This window comes from Panulirus ornatus, chromosome 6 (assembly GCF_036320965.1).
Source record: "Panulirus ornatus isolate Po-2019 chromosome 6, ASM3632096v1, whole genome shotgun sequence".
In the NCBI taxonomy this organism is placed as follows: domain Eukaryota; kingdom Metazoa; phylum Arthropoda; class Malacostraca; order Decapoda; family Palinuridae; genus Panulirus; species Panulirus ornatus.
In genome coordinates, this window is record NC_092229.1 from 43,871,654 (window position 1) to 43,885,323 (window position 13,670).

General features: G+C 40.8%; 1 protein-coding gene across 1 annotated transcript in view; it reads right to left on the reverse strand.

The window, feature by feature from the left end:
* LOC139749175 (uncharacterized) overlaps positions 1-13,670 on the reverse strand; it is a 141,143-nt gene that overhangs the window by 112,289 nt on the left and 15,184 nt on the right. Inside the window, exon 2 of the mRNA XM_071662834.1 lies at positions 6,819-6,943. Coding sequence (XP_071518935.1) covers positions 6,819-6,899 — 81 coding nt within the window. The 5' untranslated portion in view covers positions 6,900-6,943. The remainder of the gene's footprint in view (positions 1-6,818; positions 6,944-13,670) is intronic.

Here is a 13,670-nt window from a genome sequence, read left to right on the forward strand (position 1 = left end):
CCAAATTCAGCCGCCAAATTCTGCAGTTTTTCAACCGAATCAGCCACCGGTGTTGTATCATCAGCAAAAACAAGTGACTCACTTCCCAAGCCCTCTCATCCACAACAGACTGCATACTTGCCCCTCTCTCCAAAACTCTAGCATTCACCTCCCTAACCACCACATCCATAAACAAATTAAACAACCATGGAGAAATCACGCACCCATCACAAATTCACTGGGAACCAATCACTTTCCTCTCTTCCTACTCATACACATGCCTTACATCCTTGGTAAAAACTTTTCACTGCTTCTAGAAACTTACCTCCCACACCATATACTCTTAAAACCTTCAACAAAGCATCTCTATCCACCCTATCATATGCCTTCTCCAGATCCATAAATGCTAATATAAATCCATCTGCTTTTCTAAGTATTTCTCACATACATTCTTCAAAGCAAACATCTGATCCACACATCCTCTACCACTTCTGGAACCACACTGCTCTTCCCCAATCTGATGCTCGGTACATGCCTTTACCCTCTCAATCAATACCCTCTCATATAATTTCCCAGGAATAATCAACAAATTCATACCTCTGTAATTTGAACACTCACCTTTATCACCTTTGCCTTTGTACAAAGGCACTATGCATGCATTCTGCCAATCCTCAGGCATTTCACCATGATCCATACATACAATGAATATCCTTACTAACCAATCAACAACATGGTCACCCCCCTTTTTTTATATAAATTCCACTGCAATACCACCCAAACCGGCTGCCTTGCCAGCTTTCATCTCCACAAAGCTTTCACTATCTCTTCTCTGTTCATCAAATCATTCTCCCTGACCCTCTCACTTTGCACACCAATCCAACCAAAACACCATATATCTGCCACTCTATCATCAAACACATTCAACAAACCTGCAAAATATTCACTCCATCTTCTCATTTAGTCACTACTTGTTATTACCTCCCCATCTGCCCCCTTCACTGATGTTCCCATTTGTTCTCTTGTCTTTATTTACCTCCTTCCAAAACATCTTTTTATTTTCCCTGAAATTTAAAGATACTCTCTCACCCCAACTCTCATTTGCCCTCTTTTTCACCTCTTGCACCTTTTTCTTGACCTCCATCCGCTTTCTTATATACATATCCCAGTCATTTGCACTACTTCCCTGCAAAAATTGTCCAAATGCCTCTCTCTTCTCTTTTACTAACAATCTTACTTCTTCATCCCACCATTCACTACCCTTTCTAATCTGCCCACCTCCCACCTTTCCCATGCCACATGCATCTTTTGCACAAGCCATCACTGCTTCCCTAAATACATCCCATTCCTCACCCACTCTCCTTACGTCATTTGCTCTCACATTTTGCCATTCTACGCTCAATCTCTCAGGGCATTTCCTTACACAAGTCTACTTTCAAGCTCATTTACTCTCACAACTCCTCAACATACTCTCTTCTTTTCTGAAATCCTCTACAAATCTTCACCTTCACCTTCACAAGATAGTGATCAGACATCACTCCAGCTGCCGCTCTCAGCACATTAACATCCAAAAGTCTCTCCATAACAAGCCTATCAATTAACATGTACTCCAATAATGCCCTCTGGCCATCTCTTCTACTCACATACGTATACTTATGTATATCTCTCTTTTTAAACCACGCATTCCCAATCACCAGTTCTTTTTCAGCACACAATCCACTAGCTCTCACCATTTCTATTTACAACACTGAACACCCCATGTACACCAATTATACCCTCAAATGCCACCTTTGCATTCAAATCACCCATCACTATAACCCAGTCTCGTGCATCAAAGCTGCCAACACACTCACTCAGCTAATCCCAAAACACTTGCCTCTCATGATCTTTCTTCTCATGACCAGGTGCATAGGCACCAATAATCACCCATTTCTCTCCATCTACTTTCAGTTTTACCCATATCAATCTAGAGTTTACTTTCTTATACTTAATCACATATTCCCACAATTCCTACTTCCTAGGAATGCTACTCCTGCCTTTACATTTTCATACTTATTCTTGTATTATCTACAAAGGATGATATGAAAGTAGCTTGCATTCAGGAGGAGTGCTACTCCTTCCTTTACATTTTCATACTTATTCTTGTATCATCTACAAAGGATGATATGAAAGTAGCTTGCATTTGCATCATGCTAACACAGTCACTTGGGGAACTGAACTTTATATTGTGGAGGCACTGGAGAGGGTATGGTTTACGACTACATATAATGATCTATCAATCAAAAAGTCGTATGACCACCTTCCATTTATTCCTATCCTTCGCATTTTATGTGCTATGACACTATGATCACATTTGTCAAATATTTTTGATAAGTCTGTGTAATTCTCATCAGCATTTTCTTTATTTTCCAGAGCTTTAACAATCCTATCATAGTGGTTAAGCAACCGTGAGAGGCAAGATCTTCCCATCCTGAAACCAAGTTGTCCTGGACAATGTCGACTGTTTACTTCCATGATCTCAGTCAGCTTACCTATTAGGACTCTTTTGAAGATGATAATGACGTGGGATGTTGATGCTATCAGTTGATAGTTTTCTGAGACTGCTTCCATTTCACCTTTGTGGAGTGGGACGAAGTGGGTCGGTTTCAGACTCTTGGGAATGACACAAGAATCTAGTTTTTCTCCAGAGGATATTTATTGTATGTCTTAGAGGTGTTTTGCATTTCTTTATGAAGACTGAGCTCCATGAATTTGGACCCAAGGCTGAGTGCATAGGTATGCTATCCAAGACCCTCTAGAAATCTTGTATTGAGATGGTGATATCTACCAAATGTATACTTGGGGATTAATGCTTAGGAAGAAGTCTGTTAGGTATTTCATCTTTAAAGTGATTTTTGGATCATTAAATGCTGAATCATATTGCCTCTAGAATTTTACTCTTCTCTTCACAGTCATATGTAAAACTGCCTTCTGTCTTAAGAGGACCAATAGAGTTAGTGGTCCTGGATTTGCATTATGCATATGAGTAAGAAGTACTACCAGTTATTTCTTGTTTCAGTTAAGGCTTTTTCTACTTTTTCTTGTGCTACACACAACATTTTCAGTTAACAGTCTATGTCTGACCATTCACTTGATAGGTGTTCTTTCTTTTGTCCAGTGAGCTGCATTTTCTTTACAAGGTCTGCAATGATCTTTTTCTGCTTTCTGTACAGTGTTCATCTTTCTCAGTGCTTTCTTCTCACTGGTATATGCATGTTACATGTTTAGCATATCAAAGTGGTCATGTCATTCATACATTCCTCCTCTGTTAGGTACTCAGCAGTGTCTCTCATTGTGTTGCAGACATCTTACTGATCACTTCCTCCTAATTCATCCATTCACTATTAAATCTGAAATTAATGAAAACACCTCTACTGTTACATGTGTTCTGACTAAGTGGTTTAGCATCCAAGCATGCTTTTACTATAATTTGGTTTTGATCAGTGTATAGGATGTTTGAAACAGTAATATCACATGTTAGGTCCACATTACTTGTAAAGATTAAGTCCAGAATATTAGATACCATTTTATTTTTTGTTGGCTGAGAGAGAACTTTTCACAAAGTCTGAATGACTCTCATTTTTGCAGCTGTTCATCTGAGCTACTTCCAATGTCAGCATTTTCCACTAGACAGAGCATGTCTCTGTTTAATGTTTGAAGTCTCATAAGAGAAGTATATTTTGGACATGAAGACATTATTCAATGTTTCTTCTTATAGTCTTGTGATTTAAACAACCTCCAGATTGTTCCAACATTTGGGACAGAAATGCAGCAGAGTCATGGAAGGAACAGGGGACCAGATGAAATGTTACACATTGGTGAAAAAGCTGAATAAACAGAGTGCAGAAATACAAGTGTTGCTGTCTGTGATAGGAACCAAGGCACACAGGTATTCAGTGGGAAGAATCTTGAGGATGATGACAATATATGTGTGTGGCGTTGAATGGTAAGTTAAAAACTTTTTTCATTGTGGATGACAATAACACAACAGCATTACCAAGGTGGGAGAAGGTATAAAGTCTTGGGATGTATATTACTTGAAAAAATCATGTGAACAGGCTATCAAAACAACCTGACCCACATAAAGCCCATGACCCTGATAGTCTTCCCTTATGTGCCGAAAGAATGGGTGGGGGCAATTGCTAGACCAAGAGAAATGTTGTTCAGGAAGTTATTACTGGAGGGTGTATTTCCCAATATGAAGAGGAAGGCAAATGTGTTGCTTACATTTAAGAAAAGGGATAGGGAAACTACAATGAACTACAGGTGAGTCTCACAAACACAAGTGGTTTGTAAAACATTGAAAAAGGTCATTTAAAAGCAAATTAATAACTATTTGCAAACTTGCTAACTGGAAGAAAATTATGGGTTTAGGGAAATATCATGAAAAACCAATATTCTCGATATTTATGACAATGTGAACTAAATATTAGATCAAAGGGAGGAATAGGATCATTGTGTGTCTTAGTGTGCTAGAAAGCCTTTGAAATGCTTCTCCAGATGTTGATAAAAAAGGTAGATCTAGTGGCAGGAATAGGTGGTTTGCTCCTTCACTGGATGGAAAACTACCTTACAAGAAGAGCACAAAGCAAAGAACACAATTAAAATGAGCATTCTCAAAATGGCCTGAGGTTACAAGTGGCATGCTCTTGGGCTCAGTCTTGGGCCCACTGCTGTTCATGGTGTGTGTAAATCACTTGCCTGAGAGACTGGAATCATATCTCTCTAAACATGTTTGCATAATAAGATACCACATAATATGATAATTTCGTGTCCTCTTCAGGATCTCTTCCCTCCAAATACCTAGCTGATAATTTGCTCCTGATGAATTTATGGAAAAACTTAAGGTTGTCTCTGCCTTGTCTACAAAGTTGTTTTCTAAACCTCCCTGCTCCTCCCCACCTACTTTGCAGCACTCATTCCTCATTTACCTGTATCTACTTAATGCTGGCTTGCTCCAGTGTTGTTTGTACCTCTTCCATGGTATAAATGAGTTTTCTTGTTTTTCAATATTTCACACTAATCCACTTTCATTCTTCCTCCTCTCTTAGTGTCGCAGGGAACCAATAACCAGTTTCTTTCGTAGTGATTTCACAAAACTATCTATATTACTGGTCTATACTCTCCATGTGGGACATTTTTTCCCAATCTACACTCTACAGTTACCTTGCCTCCATCTTCTCTTAGGGTCCTGTGCTTTCTTGGACTCCCTTCTTTCTTCCTTCTCCACTACATAGTCAAAAGCAAGAGCTCCATGGTCACTTTCATCTAAACATGCTTCATATTAGATGTAATAACAAGGTCTAGCAGTAATGGTGAGTATTCCCCCTAGATCTCATAAGCTCCATGACACAGAGACACAAGGTCTCCTGTACACATTCAAAAAAATCATCCTCAAGATCATCTAGATTCTCTTAATCTATTTCCCTGTATACAAAATCCCCATCAAAAAAGAATCACTATCTTCACTAAGGGAGTGTCTTGCCACCACCATAACCATCTTTATTGTCCCTTCATTGCTATCAACATACACCTGCACTAAGTCACTGTAGTTCCCTGAAGGATTGTAGACTACCAGCACCCCAGCATACCTTCAACCACCATAATTTTTTTCAATTATGTACCAATTGAAGGTAACAACTACCAGTATCTCCTAGAATTTAATATTTTCCCTTACTAAGAGGGTCAATGCCTCCTCCTTAACATCTCTATCCCTCCTTGTTACCTTGTATCTCTCAGGGCAGATTAGGTGAGGCTTTCATTCTTTGTGTGTTTAGTCTCAAATCCTCTAATGGTACTGGAGTTCCTATCTCTGCAAAATTTCAAATAATAGCTCCTTGATATTCACCACTAGTCCATCTGCATTAGTTTCGAGAACTTTCATATTATGGTACTTGCTAATAATTAGTTCTGTGCCCATGGCGTAATCCAATCCAACCCCATCTCTCTTTTGCCTTTAGCCAGTTTTCTCTAGCCCTCTCCCTCTCCTCTCTCGCCTTGTCACTCTTGACATACACTCCCTTTGAAATCCTCCCTTCTGGCAAGTTGGTATGAAAGTCTCAACACCTGTTGACTACACACTCCCTTTAGTGTCTTTTTCTATTCCCTTATAAGTAAATCTCCATTTCCTGACCTTTACTTCTTGACTTCCAAATTCCAAATTCATTGCATCCAGTAATCTTTGGTCTTGTTCCAGCAGGTGTGTTTCTCAGCAACAATGCTCCAAAATGAGAAACTTTGTATTCATATTAAGAGCATCCCAAGGACATCCACCTTGGTATGATTTTCTTTTAATTTGGTGAAAAAAGTCTATCAATAAATAAATGTTGAATATAGATACATGAAAAATCAAATAATGATTTCATACAGGAAAAGCTGTGCACTTTGACTGGTTCATAAATCATTTTAGCCTTGACTGAAACAAAGCCCATCCTCGCTAACAATGTGACAATAAAAGTGAAACTACAAATAGTTGCAGTGGAGAAATGCAGCAGTGTAGTAGCATCATGGACAGGCATGGTAGGTAAAGTGATGACTACAGAGATGTTTTTGAAAGGTTTCGGCAAGGTGACCTTAAGGACACATTTATATTTTTTGCATGCAGTAAGCACAACTGTGGCATTTTCTATCATGTGACTGCACATTGCATCAGCAGCAGCCAAATGACTTCAACACCTTTATTAGAAAAATATGTGGGTGAAGAGCAATAAAGGTATCTGCTCAAAATAGTTCACAAGTCAGAAAAAACAAAACCTTAAGCCCCTTCAGCAAAGAGGGATTACAAACTTAGCACTCTCACACACCTGTTTGTTGAGTATAGAGGAGCCAAGGTCGTATGAAGCCCATGGGGAGAATAAGCTCACTGGCTCTTGGTCCATCAGCATGGCGAATGCATGTGTGCTAGTCCTAGTGGCATCCTGTGCTCACTCTGAAAGGAACAAAAGATACTATGAAAGCCCATCTCAAGACAACTGCATCTCATTTGAACTTTATTTCCATAACTATTTCAACCCTTTAATGCTTCATAAAGTTTTCCTTTCCAACCTTTAAAATTCACATATCTTTTTCTTTTTCAAGTATTTTTAAAAATATTTGTAATCACAACTTTAAAGATATTCACATATCAGTGATAAAAATCACTTAAGTGTATACAACTACTTACTCTTGCAGAGTTCTCTTTTTGAGGATGAGGCATTTAAACAAAACCACAAATATAATATTGCATATTTCAAACCATGCGTACATTATCTTTTTTGATATTCCTAACATCCTACCTACTTTGAATAAGGACCTACAAGTGAACTAATCAATCCCCATCTTTGATAACAATGAAAGGAATGTGTAGCTCAGTAGGAATCCTCACAAAGATTCAATTAGTAACCATTTCCATAACTTTTGTTACCAAACAAACTACTGAAGATCTCCTAGTGGTGTGCAAAGTGAGAGGGTTAGGGAAAATGATTTGGTAAACAGAGAAGAGGTAGTAAAAGCTTTGCGGAAGATGAAAGCCGGCAAGGCAGCAGGTTTGGATGGTATTGCAGTGGAATTTATTAAAAAAGGGAGTGACTGTATTGTTGACTGGTAAGTAAGGTTATCTAATGTATGTATGATTCACGGTGAGGTGCCTGAGGATTGGCGGAATGCTTGCATAGTGCCATTGTACAAAGGCAAAGGGGATAAGAGTGAGTGCTCAAATTTCAGAGGTATAAGTTTGTTGAGTATTCCTGGGAAATTATATTGATTGAGAGGGTGAAGGCATGTACAGAGCATCAGATTGGGGAAGAGCAGTGTGGTTTCAGAAAAAGTAAAGGATGTGTGGATCAGGTGTTTGCTTTGAAGAATGTATGTGAGAAATACTTAGAAAAGCAAATGGATCTGGAGAAGGCATATGATAGAGATGATAGAGATGCTCTGTGGAAGGTATTAAGAATATATGGTGTGGGAGGCAAGCTGTTAGAAGCAGTGAAAAGTTTTTATCGAGGATGTAAGGCATGTGTATGTGTACGAAGAGAGGAAAGTGATTGGTTCTCAATGAATGTAGGTTTGCGGCAGGGGTGTGTGATGTCTCCATGGTTGTTTAATTTGTTTATGGATGGGTTGTTAGGGAGGTGAATGCAAGAGTTTTGGAAAGAGGGGCAAGTATGCAGTCTGTTGTGGATGAGAGGGCTTGGGAAGTGAGTCAGTTGTTGTTCGCTGATGATACAGCGCTGGTGGCTGATTCATGTGAGAAACTGCAGAAGCTGGTGACTGAGTTTGGTAAAGTGTGTGAAAGAAGAAAGTTAAGAGTAAATGTGAATAAGAGCAAGGTTATTAGGTACAGTAGGGTTGAGGGTCAAGTTAATTGGGAGGTGAGTTTGAATGGAGAAAAACTGGAGGAAGTAAAGTGTTTTAGATATCTGGGAATGGATGTGGCAGCAGATGGAACCATGGAAGCGGAAGTGAATCATAGGGTGGGGGAGGGGGCGAAAATTCTGGGAGCATTGAAGAATGTTTGGAAGTCGAGAACATTATCTCAGGAAGCAAAAATGGGTATGTTTGAAGGAATAGTGGTTCCAACAATGTTGTACGGTTGCGAGGTGTGGGCTATGGATAGAGTTGTGTGCAGGAGGGTGGATGTGCTGGAAATGGGATGTCTGAGGACAATATGTAGTATGAGGTGGTTTGATCGAGTAAGTAATGTAAGGGCAAGAGAGATGTGTGGAAATAAAAAGTGTGGTTGAGAGAGCAGAAGAGGGTGTTTCGAAATGGTTTGGGCACATGGAGAGAATGAGTGAGGAAAGATTGACCAAGAGGATATATGTGTCGGAGGTGGAGGGAACGAGGAGAAGTGGGAGACCAAATTGGAGGTGGAAAGATGGAGTGAAAAAGATTTTGAGTGATCAGGGCCTGAACATGCAGGAGGGTGAAAGGCGGGCAAGGAATAGAGTGAATTGGATCGATGTGGTATACCGGGGTTGACGTGCTGTCAGTGGATTGAATCAGGGCATGTGAAGCGTCTGGGGTAAATCATGGAAAGCTGTCTAGGTATGTATATTTGCGTGTGTGGACGTATGTATATACATGTGTATGGGGGTGGGTTGGGCCATTTCTTTCGTCTGTTTCCTTGCGCTACCTCGCAAATGCAGGAGACAGCGACAAAGCAAAAAATATATATATATATATATATATATATATATATATATATATATATATATATATATATATGTATATATATATATATATATATATATATATATATATATATATATATATATATATATATATATACAGAGGTATAAGTTTGTTGAGTATTCCTGGTAAATTATATGGGAGGGTGTTGATTGAGAGGGTGAAGGCATGTACAGAGCATCAGATTGGGGAAGAGCAGTGTGGTTTCAGAAGTGGTAGAGGATGTGTGGATCAGGTGTTTGCTTTGAAGAATGTATGTGAGAAATACTTAGAAAAGCAAATGGATTTGTATGTAGCATTTATGGATCTGGAGAAGGCATATGATAGAGTTGATAGAGATGCTCTGTGGAAGGTATTAAGAATATATGGTGTGGGAGGAAAGTTGTTAGAAGCAGTGAAAAGTTTTTATCGAGGATGTAAGGCATGTGTACGTGTAGGAAGAGAGGAAAGTGATTGGTTCTCAGTGAATGTAGGTTTGCGGCAGGGGTGTGTGATGTCTCCATGGTTGTTTAATTTGTTTATGGATGGGGTTGTTAGGGAGGTAAATGCAAGAGTTTTGGAAAGAGGGGCAAGTATGAAGTCTGTTGGGGATGAGAGAGCTTGGGAAGTGAGTCAGTTGTTGTTCGCTGATGATACAGCGCTGGTGGCGGATTCATGTGAGAAACTGCAGAAGCTGGTGACGGAGTTTGGTAAAGTGTGTGGAAGAAGAAAGTTAAGAGTAAATGTCAATAAGAGCAAGGTTATTAGGTACAGTAGGGTTGAGGGTCAAGTCAATTGGGAGGTGAGTTTGAATGGTGAGAGGCTGGAGGAAGTGAAGTGTTTTAGATATCTGGGAGTGGATCTGTCAGCGGATGGAACCATGGAAGCGGAAGTGGATCATAGGGTGGGGGAGGGGGCGAAAATTTTGGGAGCCTTGAAAAATGTGTGGAAGTCGAGAACATTATCCCGGAAAGCAAAAATGGGTATGTTTGAAGGAATAGTAGTTCCAACAATGTTGTATGGTTGCGAGGCGTGGGCTATGGATAGAGTTGTGCGCAGGAGGATGGATGTGCTGGAAATGAGATGTTTGAGGACAATGTGTGGTGTGAGGTGGTTTGATCGAGTAAGTAACGTAAGGGTAAGAGAGATGTGTGGAAATAAAAAGAGCGTGGTTGAGAGAGCAGAAGAGGGTGTTTTGAAATGGTTTGGGCACATGGAGAGAATGAGTGAGGAAAGATTGACCAAGAGGATATATGTGTCGGAGGTGGAGGGAACGAGGAGAAGAGGGAGACCAAATTGGAGGTGGAAAGATGGAGTGAAAAGGATTTTGTGTGATCGGGGCCTGAACATGCAGGAGGGTGAAAGGCGGGCAAGGAATAGAGGGAATTTGGTCGATGGGGTTTATACCGGGGTTGACGTGCGTCATGGATTAAATCGGGGCATTTTAAGCGTCTGGGGTAAATCATGGAAAGCTGTTAGGAAAGTAAAATTTGCGGTGGGGACTTTTGTAAAAATACATGTGTATGGGGGGGGGTTTGGGCCATTTCTTTCGTCGTTTCCTTGCGCAAACCCCCGCAAACGCGGGAGACAGCGACAAAAAAAAAAAAAATAATAAAAAATTTATTTTAAATATATAAATATATATTATATATATATAAATTTTTTATTTAATATTTTTTTTTTTTATACTTTGTCGCTGCCCTCCCGCGTTTGCGAGGTAGCGCAAGGAAACAGACGAAAGAAAGGCCCAACCCCCCCCATACACATGTATAAACATACGCCCCACACACCAAAAAATAAAACCCTACACGTTTTCCCCAGGGTTTTAAACCCCAAAAGTTTCCACATCCCCGGGTTCAACCCAATGACAGCACGTCAACCCCGGTATACCACATCGCTCCAATTCACTCTATTCCTTGCCCTCCTTTCACCCTCCTGCATGTTCAGGCCCCGATCACACAAAATCTTTTTCACTCCATCTTTCCACCTCCAATTTGGTCTCCCTCTTCTCCTCGTTCCCTCCACCTCCGACACATATATGCTCTTGGTCAATCTTTCCTCACTCATTCTCTCCATGTGCCCAAACCATTTCAAAACACCCTCTTCTGCTCTCTCAACCACGCTCTTTTTATTTCCACACATCTCTCTTACCCTTACGTTACTCACTCGATCAAACCACCTCACACCACACATTGTCCTCAAACATCTCATTTCCAGCACATCCATCCTCCTGCGCACAACTCTATCCATAGCCCACGCCTCGCAACCATACAACATTGTTGGAACCACTATTCCTTCAAACATAACCATTTTTGCTTTCTGAGATAATGTTCTCGACTTCCACACATTCTTCAAGGCCCCCAGAATTTTCGCCCCCTCCCCCACCCTATGATCCACTTCCGCTTCCATGGTTCCATCCGCTGCCAGATCCACTCCCAGATATCTAAAACACTTCACTTCCTCCAGTTCTTCTCCATTCAAACTCACCTCCCAATTGACTTGACCCTCAACCCTACTGTACCTAATAACCTTGCTCTTATTCACATTTACTCTTAACTTTCTTCTTCCACACACTTTACCAAACTCAGTCACCAGCTTCTGCAGTTTCTCACATGAATCAGCCACCAGCGCTGTATCATCAGCGAACAACAACTGACTCACTTCCCAAGCTCTCTCATCCCCAACAGACTTCATACTTGCCCCTCTTTCCAAAACTCTTGCATTTACCTCCCTAACAACTCCATCCATAAACAAATTAAACAACCATGGAGACATCACACACCCCTGCCGCAAACCTACATTCACTGAGAACCAATCACTTTCCTCTCTTCCTACACGTACACATGCCTTACATCCTCGATAAAAACTTTTCACTGCTTCTAACAACTTGCCTCCCACACCATATATTCTTAATACCTTCCACAGAGCATCTCTATCAACTCTATCATATGCCTTCTCCAGATCCATAAATGCTACATACAAATCCATTTGCTTTTCTAAGTATTTCTCACATACATTCTTCAAAGCAAACACCTGATCCACACATCCTCTACCACTTCTGAAACCACACTGCTCTTCCCCAATCTGATGCTCTGTACATGCCTTCACCCAATATATATTGGAGGTGGAAAGATAGAGTGAAAAAGATTCTGAGTGATTGGGGCCTGAACGTTCAATGCATGAGGATGAAAGGCATGCAAGGCATAAAGTGAATTGGAACGATGTGGTATACCGGGGTTGACGTGCTGTCAATGGATTGAACCAGGGCATGTGAAGCGTCTGGGGTAAACCATGGAAAGTTTTGTGGGGCCTGTTCCTATACACTTTTTTCATATTCATATACCTCTACGTTGTACAGTCAGGTATAGACCCCATTGCTCACCAATGTGAGACGAACGGTATTCGAGTACATAGTATTCGCAGTTATTTCCTATTAGCCAGGCCCATAGCCTGGCGGTATCATTCCCGACTGTTGCACAGGGGTCCCAGGTTCGATCCTGGCAGTTGGAGGTTTGTATGTTCTAAGAAGGTGCACATTCCTATGCACTTTGTTCGTATTCATATACCTCTACGTTGTACAGTAAGGTTCAGTAAAATGCTATCTGCTGGCTATGTGCGCAAGTTGGAAAATGACCAGTGTAGACCCCGTTACACACCAACGTGAGTCTAAGGGCATTCGAGTACATAGTATTCGAAGTTATCTCCTATTAGCCAGGCCCAGAGCCTAGCGGTAGCATTCCCGCCTGTTGCACGGGTCCTAGGCAAGGCAGCGGGTTTGGATGGTATTGCAGTGGAATTTATTAGAAAAGGGGGTAACTGTACAGTTGACTGGTTGGTAAGGTTATTTAATGTATGTATGACTCATGGTAAGGTGACTGAGGATTGGCGGAATGCTTGCAAAGTGCCATTGTATGAAGGCAAAGGGGATAAGAGTGAGTGCTCAAATTACGGTGGTATAAGTTTGTTGAGTATTCCTGGGAAATTATATGGGAGGGTATTGATTGAGAGGGTGAAGACATGTACAGAACATCAGATTGGGGAAGAGCAGTGTGCTTTCATAAGTGGTAGAGGACATGTGGGTCAGGTGTTTGCTTTGAAGAATGTATGTGAGAAATACTTAGAAAAGCAAATGGATTTGTGTGTAGCATATATGGATTTGGAGAAGGCATATGATAGAGTTGCTAGAGATGCTCTGTGGAAGGTATTAAGAATATATGGTGTGGGAGGTAAGTTGTTAGAAGCAGTAAAAACTTTTTATTGAGGATGTAAGGCATGTGTACGTGTAGGAAGAGAGGAAAGTGACTGGTTCTCAGTGAATGTTGGTTTGCGGCAGGGGTGAGTGATGTCTCCATGGTTGTTTAATTTGTTTATAGATGGGATTGTTAGGGAGGTGAATGCAAGAGTTTTGGAAAGAGGGGAAAGTGTGCAGTCTGTTGTGGATGAGAGAGCTTGGGAAGTGAGTCAGTTGTTGTTCGCTGATGATACAGTGCTAGTGGCTGATTCAGGTT